The 22,329-nt window shown below is 40.6% G+C and overlaps 2 protein-coding genes across 2 annotated transcripts in view; both read left to right on the top strand.

Moving 5' to 3' along the window:
* The first annotated feature begins 725 nt into the window (after window positions 1-725).
* lsm2.S (LSM2 homolog, U6 small nuclear RNA and mRNA degradation associated S homeolog) lies at window positions 726-5,678 on the top strand. Its single transcript, NM_001368157.1, has 5 exons — window positions 726-817; window positions 1,035-1,102; window positions 3,680-3,710; window positions 5,090-5,149; window positions 5,235-5,678. The coding sequence occupies exons 1-5, from the start codon at window positions 815-817 to the stop codon at window positions 5,358-5,360; spliced, it is 288 nt and encodes a 95-aa protein (NP_001355086.1). The 5' UTR covers window positions 726-814; the 3' UTR covers window positions 5,361-5,678.
* Window positions 5,679-10,993: 5,315 nt separating this feature from the next.
* vars1.S (valyl-tRNA synthetase 1 S homeolog) overlaps window positions 10,994-22,329 on the top strand; it is a gene marked incomplete at its 5' end in the record, with an annotated part of 29,290 nt that continues 17,954 nt past the window's right edge. The window contains 17 exon segments of the mRNA NM_001094970.1: window positions 10,994-11,037; window positions 12,800-13,130; window positions 13,223-13,366; window positions 14,422-14,536; window positions 14,748-14,902; window positions 14,998-15,082; window positions 15,686-15,786; window positions 16,061-16,188; window positions 16,364-16,528; window positions 16,975-17,056; window positions 17,165-17,284; window positions 17,940-18,048; window positions 18,144-18,232; window positions 21,163-21,253; window positions 21,467-21,591; window positions 21,705-21,808; window positions 21,884-22,042. Of these exon segments, the coding sequence (NP_001088439.1) occupies window positions 12,816-13,130; window positions 13,223-13,366; window positions 14,422-14,536; window positions 14,748-14,902; window positions 14,998-15,082; window positions 15,686-15,786; window positions 16,061-16,188; window positions 16,364-16,528; window positions 16,975-17,056; window positions 17,165-17,284; window positions 17,940-18,048; window positions 18,144-18,232; window positions 21,163-21,253; window positions 21,467-21,591; window positions 21,705-21,808; window positions 21,884-22,042 (2,087 nt within the window).

The raw sequence follows: 22,329 nt of genomic DNA, 5'->3' as shown, positions 1-22,329 counted from the left end.
TTTTCCAGAAAAGGTAAAATGATGCTTGATGCCAATGTTATTAAAAGGAAAAAAACAGCAAGAATATAGGAAAGCCAGTATTTTTTTTCCAGAGATGGTGGCAACCCTAATTGTATATAAAGAGTAAGGCAAATGCAGTGTCGGACTGGGCCGGCGGGACACCGGGAAAAACCCCGGTGGGCCCCGGGCTCTTGTGGGCCCCGCCGGCCCAGTTCCGCTACTTAGTGGGGCGGCGCGACCCCACTTTGTTTGGGGTCGCGGTAGACTAGAAGGGCTGCGCATGCGCACAAACGCGGCGCCGCGCGCATGCGCACAAACGCGGCGCCGCGCGCATGCGCACTAGCCGCCTGCAGCACTCCGGAGCGGCAGTGGCGGCTGGAGGGGGCCCTGGGGCAGTAGCCCCGGTGGGCCCCATGCCTCCCAGTCCGACCCTGGGCAAATGGGATGGAGGCACTTGGGGCAAGTGAGAAGCAGTCAGCAGAAAGTAAAGGAAGAGGGGATTAAGAGAATGGGAAAAAAAGAACAAGGCAGATAGAAAGCTATTCTTGGCCACTTGGATTGGAGACTAGTGCTAGTTTGGTCCTGGGTTATATTTCCTTTATCAGAGGTAATACAAAAAAGAAACACTATTACGTCATCACCGTGCGACCCATTCAGTCTAGCTGGAGAACGCGCTAATTGCGGTCTCGCTAAAGTCTCGCGAGATTTACCAACCTGGGCGCTAGAACGGCGAATGAGCGGAAGGCGTTTCGTGCTTAGCGGTGGTTGTTCTAGTCTGTAGTTTCCCGACAGAGGCGTGACTGCAACAGGAACGATGGTAACAGCGCGGAAACACGAACGCTTTACTTTTCTTCCACGTTTCGTGTCGGGTAGAGCAAGATATCTTTTATTGGTTATGTCTCGTTAGGGAACACGTTTTGCAATGTTCTGAAAAGGAACGTGAAGTCTGTGCAAGAATTGTGATTCAATTATATGATGTACACGAACTGCACAATAGGTGACTGGTTTGTATAACTGGTTTTCTTTCTTTGCAGCTTTTCTACTCCTTCTTCAAGTCTCTAGTAGGGAAGGACGTGGTGGTAGAGCTGAAGAATGATCTGAGGTGAGTGGGATGTAAACAGTTATCTCTATTATTGCCCACTTTTTTGTCCTACATAGCCTTGTCTTTCTTATTGTCTCCTTTTCCTTGTTAATAGTGCTGCTCCAGTAGAATTCTGCACTGAAATCCATTTCTCAAAAGAGCAAATAGATTTTTTTATATTCAATTTTGAAATCTGACATGGGGCTAGACATATTGTCAATTTCCTAGCTGCCCCAGGTCATGTGACTTGTGCTCTGATAAACTTCAATCACTCTTTACTGCTGTACTGCAAGTTGGAGTGATATCACCCCCCTCCCTCCCCCCCCCAGATCTAAGAACAGCACTCAATAATAAAAACCCATGTCTCACATTCAGTTACATTGAGAAGGAAAAACAGCAGCCTGCCAGAAAGCATTTCTCTCCTAAATTGCAGGGACAAGTCACATGACCAGGGGCAGCTGGGAAACTGACAATATGTCTAGCCCCATGTCAGATTTCAAAATTGAATATAAAAAAATCTGTTTGCTCTTTTGAGAAATGGATTTCAGTGCAGAATTCTGCTGGAGTAGCACTATTAACTGATGCATTTTGAGAATTTTTTTTTTTCCCATGACAGTATCCCTTTAAAGGACAAGGAAAGTCTAAAAGAGAATAAGGCATGTTTTTCGATGACAGGATCCCTTTAATAACATTTGCAACTGTATTGTACAGGTATAGGATCCTTTATCCAGAATGCTTGGGACCTGGGGTTTTCTCAGATAACTGATCTTTCCATTATTTGTATCTTCATACCTTAAGTCTACCAGAAAATCATGTCAACATTAAATAAACCCGATAGGCTGGTTTTGCCTCCAATAAGGATTCATTATAATCTTAGTTGGGATCAAGTACAAGCTACAGTTTTATTATTACAGAGAAAAAGGAAATCATTTTGTAAAAATTGGATTTGGATAAAATGGGGTCTATGGGAGTCAGCTATTCCGTAGTTCAAAGCTTTCTGCATAACGGGTTTCCGGATAACGGAAAAGTGGCAAATCTTATCTTTCTACTTTCACAACAAGTTCTAGGTATGGTATTCCTAACCTGCACCTACCAGAACCATAACTTTATTTCTTTATTGCAATTGTTTCTGGGCTGCTACTGTGCACTGTGTTGCACTAGTCTTCCTTTCATTGGCTCGTGGCTAGCTGAAGCCTTGTGGGAAGGCCTAACTGTACAGCATGTGGAATCGGCAGCAATGGATGAAATCTTCAGACAAAAGCATCTCAATGTGTTTGTTTCTATACAGCCCCAAATGATTAAACTGTTTTGTATGATTTAATTTAAGGATATTTGTCTTTATGCAAAAAGTTAACCTTTGGGTGCTCTTTATGGCTTTCATGTACATTTAGTTAAAACTCCTTTACAGGAGAACTATAGTGAAAATCGGCTTCATTCTCTCCATTAATCAAAATTTGATTGACCGTTAGATCATTATTACACCAGCCTATGAAGTTCAAGGCTTAAAGGAAAACTATACCCCCAAAATGAATACTTAAGCAACAGATAGTTTATATCAAATTGAATGACATATTAAAGAATCTTACCAAACTGGAATATATATTTACATAAATATTGCCCTTTTACATCTCTTGCCTTGAACCACCATTTCGTGACTCTATCTGTGCTGCCTCAGAGATCACCTGACAGAAATACTACAACTCTAACTGTAACAGGAAGAAGTGAGGAAGCAAAAGGCAGAACTCTGTCTGTTAATTGGCTCATGTGACCTTACATGTGGTTTGTATGTGTGCACAGTGAATCTTACGATCTCAGGGGGCGGCCCTTATTTTTTAAAATGGCAATTTTCTATTTATGATTACCCAATGGCACATACTAATAAAAAAGTATATTATTATGATAATGGTTCATTTACATGAAGCAGGGTTTTACACATGAGCTACATTGTTTGGGGGGTATAGTTTTCCTTTAACGAGCTAATCCAACCAATTTGGTAATCAGTATTGGGGCTCTTACGGACGAGCGGTTGAAGTTGCGCTCCCCTGCGTTCCGTTTTTCTGCATTCAGCCGCAGGGAAGCGCAGGAATAGACGCATTACGTTTTTTCCAATGGGGCTGTACTCACACAGGCGCGTGTAGGCGCTGAATGCAGGTTGAGACGCAACATGCTGCATTTTTCCGCGCCTACACGCACCTGTGTGAGTACAGCCCCATTGGAAAAAACGTAATGCGTCTATTCCTGTGCTTCCCTGCAGCTGAACGCAGAAAAACGGAGCGCAGCTTCAACAGCTCGTCAGTAAGAGCCCTTGAGCAGTTACTTGCATTCAAATTAGCAAAACTACAAGGGTACCCAAATTTTTGCTCAGCCAGTTTTTCACATTTGATTTAATTTCATATAAATGAATACTGCTTCACTAAAACTCACCTGTTCATTGCCCAACCTTATCGTGGCAGAGTGTATTGTGTATACAGGATTTAAAAAAAAAAATAAAAAAATATTTGCATGCTTTTTAAACCTCATCATACCGTTAAATTAACATCATATCAGCAAGCCATCTTTTTTGTTGCTCTGTTACATAAATGCTTCTCTCTCTTGCAGTATCTGTGGTACTCTACACTCCGTTGATCAGGTAAGAAACTAAGCAATAACCATTATTTCATGATCTAAGTTACAAATGCTCCGAGATATAGACTTGGCTAATTTCAACATAATGTCGGCTCAGTCACACTTTTGGTCAGTAAATAACTAAACTAATTTTAGATGAATGTTGAAAACTAAACTAAGTATAATAACAATTTGTGAAACCCATTTCTTAAACATATAGTATAGTTAATACCAGCAAGACACATCTTGGGATGGGGCAAATCCACACTCCCCAGCAAACCAACTCACTTTGCTTGTATTTTACATTTGGTCCAACCTATGAACAGCGCCGATTCGGACCTAAGCGCCGCCTGAGGCGGCTCCTGCAATGCCGCCCCCCCTCGCCGACTTACTTGTCGGGAGGGGAGGCAGGAACACTAATGCGGAGAGCGCAATTGCGCTCTCTCGCATTAGTAAAGCCGAATTTCCGGTTTAAAAACCGGAAATTCGGCTCTTAAAGGTGCAGGAGCGGCTTTTTGCCGCCCCTGGAAACCGCTTCGGCGTTGCCGCCTGAGGCGAGCGTCTCAGCTCGCCTCATTGGCGGCGCGCCCCTGCCTATGAACTAGCTATCAATCTAGCCACATATGCAGTGTCCCAATATGACATGTCAGTAGTAGTAGTAGCAGCAGCAGCAGCAGCAGCAGCAGCAGCAGCAGCAGCAGCAGCAGCAGCAGCAGCAGCAGCAGCAGCAGCAGCAGCAGCAGCAGCAGCAGCAGCAGTTGCTTGCATACCACTGCAGTTCTCCTCCATTGCATGGAGGAGAGGCTGCCTCCTAATGAAGCTGTAGGCAGATATGGCCAGCATAGAGACTGACATCTATACAATTTCTAGAGGTGGGATCCTTGATACCTGGACCCCCAACTTTCCATGTATGCTGCTGGATGACTGAGGCCATTTTGGCTTACAACCATACTGGCCCTCCACTATGTGCTTACTATCAGGCTAACGAACAAAGCCATGTTAAGCAAAATCATTTCAAATCAAAAGAAAGAAAGAGAGCAAATACAGTTGTGTTCAGAATAATATCAGTCCAACATCACTAAGCAGATCAATTAGAAATTATATTTCTGCATGGCAAATAATTTACTAGTAGGTGTAGTAGGGTAATAGAAAACCAACACGCATGATGCTGATTTTGTGTAATTGAATCATTAATTGATGCTTGTTCCAAATAATAGCAGTGTGGAGCTTAATTAGTGAGGTCATTCATTCTGTGAAAAAACTGTTGTCAAGTTTGGGAGAATTTTTTTTTTTTTTTTACCTCAGAGGGCTTGCTTGGGGAAATATGTTCTAGAATAGCACTTCCTACGGAGTTGTGTTTCTCATTATCCATCAAACCTTATTTCACTTCTGTTTAATTTTCAGTATTTGAACATTAAGCTGACTGATATCAGTGTAACAGACCCAGAAAAGTATCCACACATGGTAAACCATCGCTTAACTTTTATTTTATTCGCTACAAACTTTGCATTTTGACATATTTGTTAAATCTGATTTCCTATTTCTTTAGTTGTCCGTGAAGAATTGTTTCATCCGTGGATCTGTTGTGCGCTATGTACAGCTTCCTGCTGATGAAGTTGACACTCAGCTTCTCCAGGATGCTGCACGGAAAGAAGCTGTTCAGCAAAAGCAGTGACCTACAAGAGCTGAAAGGGTGGGAGCTGGTTCACAAGCAGTGATGGGTGTTGTCAACTGCCTGTATTTCTATAAGGCCATGTATAGGAGCCAGCAGCAACTTCTTACCTGTTATACAGGTTTCACATTCTTTTTTTTTGTAAGAGACCCACTTTTTTTTCATCCTAATTTATGAAGTTTCAAATGCAATGACTTGTAATACTGTTCACTTTTGAATACAAGCTAGGCATTTTGCTCTGCAAAGACGTGGTCTCAGATATATTTGGGGAAGACCAAGCCCCAAGGTTTTCTTTTTGATTAAATAAAGTCTGTAGTAACAGTGGCGGGTCATGTTATTTAGCTAAGCAATCTGTTTGTGATGCATCTGCATTTTATGGTGTAGGTGTTGGATTTGGTGATTGCCAATTACAACACAATTATTTTTTAATTTGACAGAACATCTGAAGATGTTCTCATTGTAGAACAAAATTGTGTTGTCTCTTCTCCAGAGCTTTAAAGTCATATGACTCTGTAGTAACAGTCCTTTCATATTCCAGTACATTAATGCTCAATGTGTTAGGGAAATTCAGTTACCAGAGACGACTTGAGGTGAAAGAGTTTGACACAAGCTCAGGGGAGTTCTAGCTCATCAAAAGTCAGAACCTCGAACAAGGAAATCAGAAGGTGTGTAAAATGGATGTAAAAATATCCAAGCCACTTATACCCTTAATAGGACTGCACTAGGCAAATCCATTATGGAAAAGGACCTTGGAGTCCTTGTAGATGATAAACTTGGCTGTAGCAAGCAATGCCAGTCAGCAGCATCAAGGGCAAATAAGGTCTTGAGCTGTATTAAACGGGGCATAGAGTCACGGGAGGAGGGGGGTCATTCTTCCACTGTATAGAGCACTTGTAAGGCCCCATCTAGAATATGCCGTACAGTTTTGGTCTCCATCACTCAAACAGGACATTATTGTATTAGAGAAGGTCCAGAGAAGGGCAACTAAGCTGGTAAAAGGAATGGAAAATCTTAGCTATAAACTAAGACTGGCCAAATTGGGGTTGTTCACGCTGGAGAAGAGGCGTTTAAGGGGAGATATAATTGTGTATAAATATATAAGGGGATCGCATAATAATCTCTCTAATGCTTTATTTACCAGTAGGTTTTTCCAGCTGACACAAGGTCACCCATTCTGTTTAGAAGAAAAGAGGTTCCGCCTAAATATTCGGGAAGGGGTTTTTTACAGTGAGAGCTGTGAAGATGTGGAATTCTCTCCCTGAATCAGTGGTACAGGCTGATACATTAGATAGCTTTAAGAAGGGGTTGGATGGTGTTTAGCAAGTGAGGGAATACAGGGTTATGGGAGATAGCTCATAGTACAAGTTGATCCAGGGACTAGTCATATTGCCATTTTGGAGTCAGGAAGGAATTTTTTCCCCCTCTGAGGCAAATTGGAGAGGCTTCAGATGAGGTTTTTTTTTGCCTTCCTCTGGATCAACTGGCAGGCAGGTTTAAAAAAAAAAAAAAAACAAGTTAAAAGGTTGAACTTGATGGACGTGTGTTTTTTTTAACCGAACTTACTATGTATGTTACTATGTATATAGACTTTTACATGGAAATGTGTACTGGTGTGAGAGCAAAGAGATATTTCTGCACAGCAAAGAAAAACAAAGAACTGCTCTTACAGCCAAATAGGTGGCTCTACCATCAAGGCCAGTGTAGAAGTGTCAAGGCTAATTTGAGAACAGAATCCATGCAACTCAGGGGTTGTATGGGGGAATATGCATACACAGAATGTTGTTCTCTCTCATTACTTTTAATGTAAAACATGTTCTTGAGGAAGAGGCCTATTTTCTTAAATTTAAAATTTATTAAGTAATGACACAAAAAGTTATTTTTAAAAGAAAAACTAGGTTTCAGTATTACACATATCACACAACATTCTGCAAGTTGCTTGTTGTAAAGAATAGTTTGCTATTCTGCTCACATTACTTTATTCTCCTCTTTACTGTAGAAAGCATAAATGTGCTTGCATGTATTGAAAATTTAAGGATGCAACATTTTGATTGGTCTCTAATATGAATGTTTTATTAGCCTTCCTGTTCTAGGGTGCAGCAGAAAATGTTTTGCTCACTGATTGAAATGGGGAATTCTCTTAATCATTTCTGTGTAAAGCACCATGCATTAAGCACTGTACAAAAAATAGGGATGCACGAATCCAGGATTCAGCCTTTTTAAGCAGGATTCGGATTCGGCCGAATCCTTCTGCCTGGCCGAACCAAATCAGAATCCTAATTTGCATATGTAAATTAGGGGTGGGGAGGGAAATCACATGACTTTTTCTCACAAAACAAGGAAGTAAAAAATGTTTGCATATGCAAATTAGGGTTCGGTATTAGGCCGAATCTTTCGCAAAGGGTTCGGCCGAATCCAAAAAAGTGGATTTGGGGCATCCCTAACAAAAAACAAGATTGTCCTGCTCAGAACATCATCTAAGGGGCCATTTATAGTAGCACAGGGTGCAAGTGTGAGCCTCTTTAGTGTTCTTAGTGTCAGTAGTAATAGCAATGGTTGCTTGCATAGCTCTGCAGTTTTCCTCCATCACATTGAGGAGGGGGTTAACTCCTAATGAAGCTGTAGGCAGATATGGCCACCATAAAGACAATGCACTGACATATATACAATTTCTAGAGGCAGGATCCATGATACCTGGACCCCCAACTTTCCATGTATGCTGCTGGAAGACTGCTGCCATTTTGGCTTACCGCCATACTGGCCCTCCACTATGTGCTTACTATCAGGCTAATAAACAAAGTCATGTTTAGTAAAACATTCCAGATCGAGAGAAAGGAAGAACAAATACAGTTTAGAATAATAGCCACAGTACACTGTGAAGACAGCGAAGTATGGTGGCACGAGCAACATCTTGGTTCCAGACCAACAAGATTGATGTTATGGAGTGGCCAGTCCAATCCCCGAACCCCAGTCCAATATAAAACTTCTGCGGTGACCTAAAAAATTTGTTGCAGAAGAATTGTGGAATGTAACAGGTGCCAGAAGTTTGTCAACACAGATGTGGAGCAGTCTTGAAACATTTTTCAGTTCATACAGTGAATCTTTGAGTTTGTAAAGAAGAATGCAGGCACTGCTATTTTTTGGAACCGCCTAATATTAGGAACCGCCTATTTCTGTACAGAAAGTGAAGAAAAGGGAATAACACAAATGTGATAAATGTTTCTTCGTGCTTTGATTTGGAATAGAAAGTGCAGTGTTCCCAATGCATTTGTGTGTATGGAAATAAAAGCTTTTATAAGGATTTTGAGATTTATTCACTTTTTAAAACACACTGCTATTATTCTGCACACACCTGTATGTAGCATAAAAGTTAACATTTTCAAAAAAAAATGTAAAGGTAGCACTGTATAATGCCTCTTTGCTCTGCCAGACAAGGGCCTCAAACGTATGTTATATCACAGGAGGAACAGGCCAGCATCAGACTGCAACCTCAAGGGCCCAGCCCCCAGTCCCCTGCTCGCACCTCATAGTGTACCCTTTTTACCACCTTCCTCCTGTTGATAGCCATGGAATAGGAAGGGAATGCAGCATTCTAGGTGAGTTACCTGGGCAGTTGGGGGGCCTGCAAGGGACGAGTCCCACAGGGATTTCCCCATTGCCTTGCTGGCCCATTCCGACCCTGGCACGGGCCAACACTCACCCATGCACAAATGGCTTCTTGTGCTATCCTGCTAGCTATTCATACGATTGGCTGCATTGTTTCAACCAATCAGAGTACAAATGCAAATGAGCAAAACATGCGCAGATCAATACTTTGTAAGCTCTACTTGAAACCTTACTTTGATGTAAAAAGGCTTGTGCAGACAGAAGAGAGCTTAGGGTCTATGCAGTTCAACTTTTCAAGATAGATGTATCAAAAGAACAAATTGTAAATATTATTTAAATGGCCATATCACGCTAGGCTACCCGCACCGGGAGGGAGCTCCCTGTGTGAGCAGCCATGTCCGGTCACTCGCATGCACATAATGAAAAAGCTGCCCCAAATTGCTCATTATGCGCATGCGAGTGACACAACATGGCTGCTTGCACTGGGAGTTCCCTCCCGGTGCTGGTAGCCTAGCGCTGGCGGGGGGCATTTTTTTAAAAAAAACAAAAAACTACTGTTATCCCCAACCGGATTGTGAGCTCTATTAGCCCACACCTTTGGTTGGGGATAACATTTTTACCCAACAGGTGCCCTTTAACTCTCCCTGCGCCATCTTCAGGTTCTTTTTCGGGTCTTCTTCCCTTGTGCAATTTATGTCCCTTATGGAGCATGTGCAGTTGTCGTGAACGGTAAAACTGCTCCAACTGGGCATGCGCTGATACCCTGCTGAGTTCCTGAGGAAGACCGAAGATGGCGCCCGTGAGTTGGTAGGGGCAGCACATTTGTGTCTAAAGAATTGGGCATGTGTCACTGGAAATGGTGCCAACTTACTTGGAAAACTTTCAGTGCATAGTTGTCTAATTTATGCCAGTGTCATTGGGTACATTTTATCGCACCGGCCACATTTGCAGGTGTAACTCCCACGGTGAGTGCAACATCACTGGAATTATGGATATAAAAAGCTGCATTATGGGGGGAAAAATGGCGATTGCATACCTCCCAATTGTCCCATTCTCTGCGGGACAGTTACGATTCTGACTGCTCTGCCACAGTCCCAGGTTTCTTTCTGAAATGTCCCGATTTTCTCTTTGCCCTCTTGCACTGATGCCAGAAAAAGATACAACGTTTCTGAAACGTAATTAAAAGAAGCGGCTTCTTGGCAGAGAGCCCAGAACACCGAGAAGCTGCACTTTGATACATTTGTAACACTTTAAGATAAGCAAAGATACAATTGTAATAGGCAAGTCTCTCTGGAGGGTAATTTCACCTTTAATAGCAAAACTGTTATAACACCTAAAACTCTCAGAAATGTGGTCAAACTTTCATAACCTGCCAAATTTTGTAAAATGGACATGGTCATTAGGGGGTGTTGTCATAAAATAGGTGTGGTCAAAAGTTGTTTGGGAGGTATGGCAATTGGGCTCTGAAACTGTTACAGCTTTTCTTTCCACTTTATAACTATTTTATGAGCGCTATATAAAAGCTTAAAATGACATATTTAGTGTTTGTCTGCACCAAGTCTATAGACAGACACAACCACAGAGAAATAAGGGTCTGTTAAAATATTCTACACCACCTACACGTGACAAAACAGGACAGTACTCATTATTTATATGTGTTGCTCAGGAACTCCTATTTATTGCATCAGGTTGATGTATCCCTATTTGCCCACTAGGTGTCACCACTAAAGTTACTGACACGGTGAGCCCCATACTGTGTCTATTGTCTGCCTGTCGTATTCGGACTACATAGTCTAAAAACAAATCTTCTCGTGTTTCGTGTAAGGGTTCCAATACTATTGTAACCAGAACTGCATGTAGTTATATGTATCGAACTAACAGGACAGTGGTAACAGGGATAAAAATAAAGGACCCTGGGTGACGGCACAGCAAGAACAGCCCACTGAGGGCAAATTGCGGTCCTTCCAGCAGCCGCAAAGAAGGGCGGAAGTAGGTAGTAAGGGCTTGCGCAGAATACACGTGGGTAATATAGTTGACGTCAATCCACAGACCGGAGGAGTGAAGGAGAAAGAAAAGTGTGTAAGAGAATGGCAAAGAGACATATTTGACTAATGAAAGAAGGTTTGATGGGATGGGATGGGAGGCATGGGGAATGTGCAAGAGATGAGGAGATGAGCAGGGAAGACTATAGTTAATGACAGGCATTGTGGGAACTATAATGAGTGGAAACTATAATGAGTGGAGAGGAAATACTGGGACTCGGGGATGCGGTTCTGTCAGTGTCATGAGCAAATAAGTAGCGTCACTTAGTAGCTGACTTAGTAGTAACAGACACTGGAATGGAATTAAAAATAGGCTTTGGCATTCCAAGTACCTAGAGACCCCAGCAGACCCCCACCAGCCCCCTAATAGTGTCCATGGCATTTTACAGCAACATTTGCAGAATTTACAGTTTGCCAGTCTGGGCCTGTTTACCAGTATTGCTGCTTTTTCCCAGCTGTCCCTCTTTTCCATCACACCTTATCTGTACCTTTAATAGTTTTCCTTGTGTTACCTTGTTGTTAGTTTCTTCTGCACAATCTCTGCTCTGTGAGACAGGAAAACTGGATCCATCTTATCAAACTGTTACAAAAGTATGTTAAGTATCTATTCTGGGCTGTCTGCCAAGACCCAATTGAGTTAGAAACTTTGTATCTGTTTCTGGCTGTTCAGCGCAACAGATTAAAGAGAAACTCGGGAGTTATCAGTACAAATCTGTGACAGTGGGTTGAGCTGTCAAAAGCGGGACTGTCCCACTCAAAACGGGACAGTTGGGAGGTTTGGTATTATGTAGACTTGTAGAGAATGGTATTCTGAGACAATTTGCATTTGGTTTTCATTTTTGATTATTTGTGGTTTTTGAGTTATTTTGCTTTTTATTCAGTCTCCAGTTTCAGGAATCTGGTTGCTAAGGTCCAAATTACCCTAGTGACCACGCATTGCTTTAAAGGACAATTGAACCCCTTAGGTGCAAAAATCCCTCCCCTGCGTAGGCCCCCCTCCCCCCGGGCAAATGCCCCTTACTTACCCCTCCTTCTAGGTCCTCTCCAGCGGAGTTCACGGCAGCCATCTTCTCCCGTGCGCTCTTCTTCCTGTAGTCATCGGCATTTGGTGGCGCATGCGCAGTAGGAGGCATTTGCAGGTACGGAGCTACCGAAAGTCACAATGTTTCCGTTTTCTTTTTCAGAAACTTTGTGACTTTCGGGGTATGCGCAGTTATCCGAACTGGCAAATGCAAACACACCAGTTTTACCAGTGTAGGGCAACAGTGCATTATATTTTAATTGCTTTAAAACACTTTTATTGTTTCGGTGTTACAGTTCCTTTAAGCAAATGACCACATGTTTGAACAGGGGATGTAAAGGCAAAAATAAAATCCAATACAAATCTCTACACAGTCGCCAAATGCTCTACAGGGAAACAAACAAAGCTGCTTGAGTTCTGCATGGCTGGGAAGTAAGGCGAGGGCTCTCCCTGCTCTTCATAAGTATGATTGTTTCCCTGCAGAGCAGTTAGGGACTGTCTGGAAGGGAGAATTTCATTGCATACAGTCAGGTTTCTTATAAAAACGGTACACATTTTTTAATTAAAATATGTTGGAGATAGGTTTCTTTTTCATCCCAATTCATTGGGATTTTATTTTTTTGCCTTTACATGCCCTTTAATAATGTACTGTACTTCAGTAATGTACTGAAAAAAATATCTGTATTTGAATTATTATAGCCTAACCCTTTTAAAAGAGGCTGCACTTGAAACATTGCATTCCTTACAATAACAAACAGTTGCCTGTTTCCCTGTAGGTCTCTCTCCCTTGCCATGTCTACCCTCTATGTGCCGAACGCCACCCCTTCAGACCCACGATGTCTCTGGGTGCGCATTGCTGGACAGTATTCTACCCAGAATAAGCCCAAAGTACAGGAGGTTTCTTCTGGCCCTCAAGGACTACCACTTCCTTGTTTACTCTCATCCTCTAATGGATCAGTATGGGGTTCTTGGGCTGTTTCATATTTGCTTGTTCCTGAAGCGCTTTCTGGAGGATGTGACCCCCGCTCCTGTGCTCTTGTTAAACAGTGGGTGAGCTATGCAGAGTCAGAGTTGTTGCCTGCTGTGTACGGAGCAGAACGCTCACAGGTAGGGATATAAAGTGTCTGCACATTTCTGTGGTTTATGAATTTATTTTCTGACCCTAAAAGAATCCCTAATGAAATGTTCCTTTTCCTTAGAATAATGAACGTTCTCTACTGGAGCTGCAGAAGATTCTAGATAATCTTGATTGTTATCTCAAACTTCGCACATATCTTGTGGGAGAGATCATTACTCTTGCAGACATTGCCGTAGCATGTTGTTTGATCAGCCCCTATACAAAAGTAAGTTTTTACCTGCTACATACATTTGCTGAGATTGGGCGTTCCATCTGTTGAATTAAAGCACCAGTCAATTTTGGAAATCTGTTAAGGATGCTGGGAATTGTACTTTAAAGGTCAAGTAAAGTCTAAAATAGAATAAGGCTAGAAATGCTTTATTTTGTATACTAAACATAAACTTGCTGTACCACAGGCCTAATCAAACAAATGATTTATGCTTTCAACGTTTGCCACAGTGGGTCACCATCTTGTAACTTTGTTAAACATCTTTGCAAGACCAAGACTTTGCACATGCTCAGATCCCTAGATCCCTAGATCATCATAAATTATCAAAACTGCAGAAGTCAAAAAATATCTGGCAGAAGCCAATACAGCAAGACTGATTAATAATCAGAATATACAGACTGCACTGGGTCCTGTGTTGTCATGTAATCTAATGTGGATTTTATAGTTTTTTTTATTGTTTAATACAAACTTTCTCCAACTCTGCAAAACCAGTGGCTGCAGCAAAATGATCCTCCAAATCCCAGTTTATCTGTTTAAATCTGGCTCCATGATCTTTGTCCCTGCAGCTGGAGTTGGAAACTGTAAAGGGGATGTAAAGGCAAATATAAAATACAATACAAATCTCTACACAGTCGCCGACTGCTCTACAGAGAAACAAACAAAGCTGCTTGAGTTCTTCATGGCTGGGAAGTAAGGCGAGGGCTCCCCCTGCTGTTCATAAGTATGATTGTTTTCCTGCAAAGCAGTTAGGGACCGTCTGACAATTCCTATCCACAGCAGTAAATGAAGGGAGAATTTCACTGCATACAGTCAGGTTTCTTACAAAAACGGTACACATTTTTTAATTAAAGTATATTGACGATAGGTTTCTTTTTCATTAAAGAAAGTAAAAATGGGATTTTATTTTTTTGCCTTTACATGACCTTTAACAACAGATATTATCTCAAATATAAATATTGAATGCACTTCTCTTTTCTGATTCTCCTTTTCTTTATATTATATTTCTCTTTGGTCATGCCATCACCTGACTTGTTTTGTTATTCATTTCCTAGGTTCTTTCTCCCACAAGAAGAGAAAAACTCCTTAATGTTACCCGGTGGTTCTTGACTTGTGTTAATCAAAAGCAATTTAAAGAAATTCTGGGGGAGGTGAACCTTCTTAAAACAGGTACATATATGACAATGTGGACTGGAATGCATTCATATGCCCAAACAATGCCAAAGGAAAGTAGCAAAGTTAACAGATTGAGAAAGTGCAATATGTGAAACTGGCAGAAAGTTAAGAGAAAGGGATTTAGAAAGGTGGTGGAACAGACTCTGACAGCAGTGAGATTGAAGGTAATGATGATGGCCTTGCTAAAGGTGACCTTCCTTCCTAGATGTTGCTACTCTGAATACATCAAATGGCCCTTCTGGTTCCCCTATCAGTGGCCCACCAAAAACTGCAGCCCAATTAAAGAAAGAATCTAAAAAGAAAGAAAAGCTAGAGCGGTTCCAACAAAAGCAGGAGAAAATTAAAGAACAGAAGGGGGAGGTGAGCATAGCCTTCTCCAAGGTGACATTGAAGGCCCCTACACACCTAGTCTAGACTGTCTTTACACTTTTCTATTTTTGATTTTTCAAATACAGAAAAAGCCTAAGCCTGAGAAGAAAGACAAGAAAGAAATTGGAGTGATTACATATGATATTCCTACTCCTGCAGGAGAAAAAAAAGGTAACAATCAAAAAATTATGAATATGAAGAAATTAAAAAGTTTAGGGCTCATTTATGAAGTGCAAAATGAAAATGTTGGATACAAGTCTACATAGTTTTTACCTTCAACGCAGAATCTAGTGTAATGGAGGGCACCCACTAATTAGTTCCCCCTACAACTTGTACACAATACAGCTATATGGATGCAGATTGGTGCTTGCTTTTTGTGAAGTTATGTTGCAAGGTTGCAGAGTGGGGTAGCCATCATTCTTGACATGGTGATATAAATGGCACTGGCATCCAGTTTGCTTGATAAAAGTCACTTCTGTCCATGGATGTGGCCTGCAAGAGGGAACTCTGGAATAACCACCAGGTCCAGGAGTGCAGAAGCTCTAGGGTTCCCAATCATCCATGTGTGCAATGGCACATACTTCAGGGCAGGCTGAACAGGTGCATTGGTGCTATTAGCAATGCAAAAGTGTCAATGTAAGCTAACGTTTGTATCTATTCTTACATAAAATTGGGTTTGCAAATTAGCCTATAGCCTGTTCAAGCATCACATCCATATTACTGCTCCATCAATATTTTTTTGTATTTTTCTCTCATCCTTGTATTCATTATCAGATGTTTCTGGTCCTATGCCTGACTCTTATAGTCCCCAGTATGTAGAATCTGCCTGGTACTCGTGGTGGGAAAAAGAGAAATTCTTCAAGCCTGAATTTGGGGTGAGTCAGAGAAGTGAACCTGTATGTGCCATTATCTATCTGTACCTGCTTCTGTATTTGATTTTTCTTGCTCTGTCGGGTTAGTTGGGATCAGCAGCAAATGTGTGTGCTTGTCTGTGACAGTCGATTCTGAATATAGGAAGTATTTGTTTTATTCCCATTTTAACAGCTTGTCACAGGCATATAACCATTTAACCATATTTACAATTATTTCTTTATTTCTGTATGAATATAAGTATGTATGATCTCATGCTGCTATTTTCCTATATTTTAGAGAAGCAGTGTTTTGGAGCCCAGCCCAAAGGGTGTGTTCATGATGTGTATTCCTCCCCCAAATGTGACTGGATCGCTCCATTTGGGACATGCTCTTACAAATGCAATCCAGGACTGTTTGACCCGCTGGTAAGTGAGTGTAATAACCGCTATGGATACTGGATACAGACTTGAGGAGACAGAAAAGTAATTAACTCATAAGGAAATGTGTATAGATAAAGTAAAGATGGAAAAACATAGCAAGAACTTTGTCAGGCATATATGATGAGTAGCATACACAATACCAAACCCATCTTTTTTCTAGGCATCGTATGAGAGGGGAGTTAACCCTCTGGAACCCTGGCTGTGACCATGCAGGTATTGCCACACAAGTGGTGGTGGAGAAGAAGCTGTGGAGAGAACGTGGGAAGAACAGGCATGACCTTGGGAGAGAGAACTTTATAGAGGAAGTGTGGAAATGGAAAAGAGAGTAAGTCTGTTTATAATGGTCAGACCTGGTCATTTTCTTGCTAAAATATATGAACATATCAATCCATCCTTTTACAAGGATGCTGCACAATGAACGCCATATTACCTCATTTTCTGCGAAATACTTTTCAAATAAATTGTTGGTTGTATACTTTTTCAAATAAATTGTTGGTTGTATAAATTTGCTTAACAGTCCAACATTGGACTTCTTTTATAATCTTACTTGTTTATGTAAAACATAATAAAATGAGTTAAAACAAACAAATACATTGTTGGTAAAATGGATCCCTGTTATTGTATACAGATTTATATGTCGGGAGTTGGCAATCCCCTCCAGTGAGTAGCAGTTGCTGTGCCAAGCATTGTTGGATATTGGTTTTCCTTCTTTTCAGTCCCCTGAACTTCTAATGTATTGTTACCCTGGCTGTTGCTATTTTTTCTTATTAGGAAAGGTGACAGAATATACCACCAGCTGAGGATTTTGGGCAGTTCTCTGGACTGGGATAGAGCCTGTTTTACAATGGATCCTGTAAGACACTTTTTGTGTGTTTGACTCTTTCCTGACCTGCTAGTTCTGTGTATATCTCTCTAATTGATTTTGTGCTCAGATATCCACTATGTTCTGTTTTTTTCCCAGAAACTCTCATTTGCTGTACAAGAAGCTTTTATCCGCTTGCATGAGGCTGGAATCATTTATCGAAGCAAACGTCTTGTCAATTGGTCGTGCACTCTAAATTCTGCTATATCTGACATAGAGGTAAAGAAGGGAAAGAGATCATGAGAATTAATGCTTTAGAATTGAGCAAATGAGAGAAGTTGTTAAAGTGAGGAGTAGTGGGTGAGGCCAATAAAGAGGAGTTAGCATGGGTAAAGTGCAACTATCATTGATTTAAACACTTAAACTATAATGGATGCATAATAATTCTCTTTTTTCCCCCCCACGTTTTTTAAGCTATAACCTGTCAAGCAAATCATAGCATGAGCGTATAGCTGGCAACCATGAAAAACTGTTAGGTTGAGGAATTCACAAATAAATACTTAAATCTCTTAAATGAGATATATTACGGGTAGCTCTACTTAAATATGCAGAAGAAATAAATATAGGGCAAAAATAGATAAAATAGGTTAGGGGAGAGAATAATTATGGAGAAGAAAACAGAAATGAATTGTCAGAAATGTTAACTGAACTAGTAGGAGAGTTAGGTCAAATTATTTATTTATTTCTTTTTTTTAAGTAAAGTGAAAAATTTGAGTTTTAATAAATATTCCACATAATAAATATGGGGAAAAGTCATTGACATAAACCTCCAGCCAAAAACCACCAGGTTTAGCTCAACTAGGAGGAGCAGTGGCAACCACACACTCCCTGGTTCTAGATCAGAGAGTACTGACACTATTTTCTTCATCTATAGGTAGACAAGAAGGAACTGAGTGGTCGAACTCTACTACCTGTGCCTGGCTATAAGCAGGGTGTGGAATTTGGTGTCCTTGTCTCGTTTGCTTACAAAGTGCAGGAAACAGGTAATAATAATACACCGAGCACATTGTATTTTCTCTCTTTAAGCCATATACATATTGATCCCAAGCATTTATCACATATCGTTTATACACACCAGGCGAAGAAATTGTTGTGGCAACAACTCGAGTGGAGACAATGCTGGGGGACACAGCAGTTGCTGTTCATCCTCAAGACCAAAGGTACAAGGTAAGATGACCTTTCTGTTAATTCTCATTTGTTCTTAAGGGACCAGGAACTGCTGGAGTTAATATCAATGGAGATTTTCAATCTTGCAAGTCAAAATGTACAGTATCTAGCAGTGATGAGTCTAAAGCTATTGGACAGGCTCAGTAATCATGTTTTATCGCTTGTTTTGGCTTCTTCAGCTCTACTGAATGGTTGGGAATTCCCTGGAAATTTAAATCCCCTTAGGGCAAAGACACATGAAGCACTTTGTAGACAAACAGGCAATCATTCTAATACAAAGAAAGCACTCAAAAATTACATTGCATATCATGAGAATTGATGTGTCTAAACCTCTCCATTTAGGTAAAAATGCACCCATCTGCATTTTCATTTAATAATGTAACAAAGTGGTTTGTCATTTGAGCTTATTTATAAACAAAGGGCATATTTGCTCCTAGGCAGTAACCCATGTCAACCAATCAGATGATTGCTTTCAGTGTTCACCCTGCAGCTGACTGAAAAAAGCTAATCACTGATTGGTTGCTATGGGTTACTGCCCAGGTGCAAATTTGCCCAGTGTTTATAAATGTGCCCCACTGCCTTTACGGTTTTTGCCCATAATCTCAATGTTTCTGTTGAACTTTTTGACAGATATTGGCTGAAGCTCAATAAGATGTGAAAGCATGATCTGATGCAATGGTGCTATGAAATGTATTGAAACAGGTGTTCATTTTTGGAGCTGTAAAAATGCCTGGATAAAGATTTGTTAGGCTGTAAAATATACATTAGCGTGATGGACAACCTGAAGACTGAAGTATAGAAAACCTACTTCTGTTCCTGTTTGACTCTTATCACTCACTGAAATATGAACAGGAGGATTTTAAAAGGGATGAAACCGTGATTTTTATGTTAATTACAACTTGTCCAGTGGAGGTAGCCATTAAACCTCTGATGGGCCCATCTGACCATTATATGTCCGGAAATCATCCAGATGTTTAATTTTCCCATTGGATTGCTTGTTGAGCAGATGCGGGCCTAGTTCTCAACTGGTGACATAGCAGCAATTATGATCAGATCAGCCCAATATTTCCCACCTCGAGGTGGGCATATCTGACCTTGCCAAATTAGCGAATTTTATAATGTATTGCCAGTTTAAGATATTTGGCCTGCCCCATTAATTTCTACTTATCATTTGAGGTAAAGCTTTTTTAAATTATATTTCTTAGGAATATTGGTGTAACATATGCATTTTAATTTTAAAGGGGTTGTTCACCTTCCAAAACTTCCAAACCTTTTTTCAATCCACTTGTTTTTAGATTGTTCCCCAGAAATAAAGACTTTTTTCAATTTCTTTCCATTATTTATTTGTTACTGTTTTTCCAAAATCTAAGTTTAAAGTTGAATGTTCGTGTCTCTGGTGTTTGAGTCTGGCAGCTCAGTAATTCAGGTGCAGACTCTAAACTGTTACAATTTTACAACATTGAGTTGATCCATTTCTCAGCAGCATCTCTGGAGTATTAGCAACTATTGTATCAATTCTAACAGCTGCCTGTAATGAAACCCAGAGATTCTGCTCAGCAGGGACAAAGATAAGAAATGTATCAACTAAATGGATCCATTTAGAACAGTTTACAGGGTCAACGACCCCCCTCCCAGAGCTGCTCCAGAAGGTGAAAAATGACAAACTTCAATATTAGAAAAACGGTGACACATAGGGACACCTTTACTAAGCTCGAGTGAAGGATTAGAATAAAAAATACTTTGAATTTCGACCATCGAATTGGCTACTTCGACCTATGACTTCGAATCCAACGATTCAAACTAAAAATCGTTAGACTATTCGACCATTCGATAGTCGAAGTACTGTCTCTTTAAAAAAAACTTCGACCACCTACTTCGCCACCTAAAACCTACCGAGCACCAATGTTAGCCTATGGGGAAGGTCCCCATAGGCTTTCTAGGCAATTTATGATCGAAGGAAAATCGTTCGATCGATGTATTAAAATCCTTTGAATCGTTCGATTCGAAGGATTTAATCATTCGTAATCATTCGATCGAACAAATTAAGGTAAATCCTTCGATATTCCAAGTCGAAGGATTTAACTTCGATGGTCGAATATCGAGGGTTAATTAACCCTTGATATTCGACCCTTAGTAAATGTGCCCCCTAGAAAATAGAAAGTCATTGGAAAAAGTCGTTATTTCTGGTGATCTATCTGAAAACTACTAGTTGTTTGGATGGTGAACCACCCTTTTAAGGTGCGTTTAGCTAGTAAAACAAACCTAGTTTGACAGTACTTAAAAGGATACAATAAATAAAACATTTTGAACTAAACAACATTTTTCAAAATGCCCAAAACTTTATACAGTGCTCAAAATTCCTCATTCCCTTTTCTCAGATATTTGTTATGTCAAGAACAAGTATATGCCTTTATACGCCTGTAAAAATATAGAATGTGCCTTTAAAAGTAGTTTTTTTGTACAGCTGTTATCAAAGTTTCCCCAAAACCTGCTTCTCCAGGCTGTACCTCTGCAATTCTGCATTTCCAGCACTATGCATCTGATGTGATCTAGCACATAGCAGTGATTTCTATTTACTCAGAATGAAATGTGGGGGATAACAATTTCTGTCTCAAACTAAAGTAAGGAAGCTTATATTATCTATGAGAAAGGCTATACAAAATGCTAGGAGGGGTATTATAGAGTCAAAAAGTTATTGATATTTCTTCTGTTTTACACAAAAGTATGCGAGTCATTAACCACATGCATCTAATCCAGGAATTGGTTTGGATTCAGCTGAATCCCAACATTTTTTACAGGATTCAGATTCAACTGTATCCTAAATGTACAGCTGAGTTTAAACACCTAAACTCATGTAACTTTAATGTTCTGGGCATTGGAATGCAACAATTGCAGGATCATATTAATACAATTTCCTATCCATTTTACAGCATTTAAAGGGTCATCACGTTGTCCATCCATTTTGCTCTCGCCTTCTTCCTATCGTCTTTGATGAGTTCGTTGATATGAACTTTGGCACAGGTACTTTAAAAAATTACATTTTTGGTTGGAAAAGCATCACCAGTAGGGTTACGTTCAGGCTGATGCTATGCACAAAGTGCAGATTCTTAATTTTGATTTCATTTAGTGTGGACATAGCACCACTTGATGATGCCTAGCTCCATAAATGTGGAAGATGGCTTGCAAAAATTCCATCTTACACTACCTTTCATTTTCTATCGTCTTATTTTACAGGTGCTGTAAAAATCACCCCTGCCCATGATCCAACTGATTATGACGTTGGAATGAGACACTCCCTTGATTTTGTCAACATCATGGATGACGATGGGACTCTTGTAAATGTACCACCACCCTTCTTGGTAAGAATAGCATGTGGACAACATCATTTACTTAATTTTTCTTTCTGTGCTAAACTTTGACTTTGTTTTCTGTCACATGCACTCCTGTAACAAAACTTTTTTTTCCCCCTAAGGGAATGAAAAGATTTGATGCCAGAAAAGCTGTTTTGGCCGCACTTAAAGAAAAGGGTTTTTTCAAGGAGGTCAAAGACAACCCTATGGTTGTGCCAGTTTGCAGGTAAGATTTGAAGGAGCCACACTTTATATCTGTTCTTTAAAAGGCTTACATTGATGTTTAATTCTTCTCCCTTAGCCGTTCCAAGGATATTGTAGAGCCTTTGTTGAAGCCTCAGTGGTATGTACGCTGTGATGAGATGGGGAAAAGAGCTGCTGATGCTGTGCGTGATGGACATTTGGAAATCAAACCTGAATTCCATACTAAGACGTGGTTCAGTTGGATGGACAATATCAGGTGAACCAAAATTCTTCTTTAGGCTTTACCTTTTTCTTTCTGAAGGAACCCCCAATGCTGCCAGTGGTATCTGATGAAAAGACAAACCAAAAGATCCTATTTGCCCCGATTCCTCTCCCTATCTGCGAATGCCTAGTGCTGGCTGGAGGGGTCGGTGCCTCTCCCAACAATATGAAGACTCGAGGATTTGCCAGACACAAAAGGCAGGTGTATCGGGTTACATCTTTGACTTAATAAATGTGCAGGGGATTTCCCCGCTACACCTGCCTTTTGTGTCTGGCAAATCC

The sequence above is a fragment of the Xenopus laevis genome, chromosome 8S, assembly GCF_017654675.1.
Source record: "Xenopus laevis strain J_2021 chromosome 8S, Xenopus_laevis_v10.1, whole genome shotgun sequence".
Classification (NCBI taxonomy): domain Eukaryota; kingdom Metazoa; phylum Chordata; class Amphibia; order Anura; family Pipidae; genus Xenopus; species Xenopus laevis.
This window is presented reverse-complemented; position numbering and strand designations above follow the sequence as displayed.

Excerpts from the sequence above, each read along its gene's own strand:
- lsm2.S (NM_001368157.1), top strand. Across the intron at positions 1,103-3,679 it reads GAGCTGAAGAATGATCTGAG|TATCTGTGGTACTCTACACT; the intron begins GTGAGTGGGATG and ends TCTCTCTTGCAG. Across the intron at positions 5,150-5,234 it reads CAGAAAAGTATCCACACATG|TTGTCCGTGAAGAATTGTTT; the intron begins GTAAACCATCGC and ends CTATTTCTTTAG.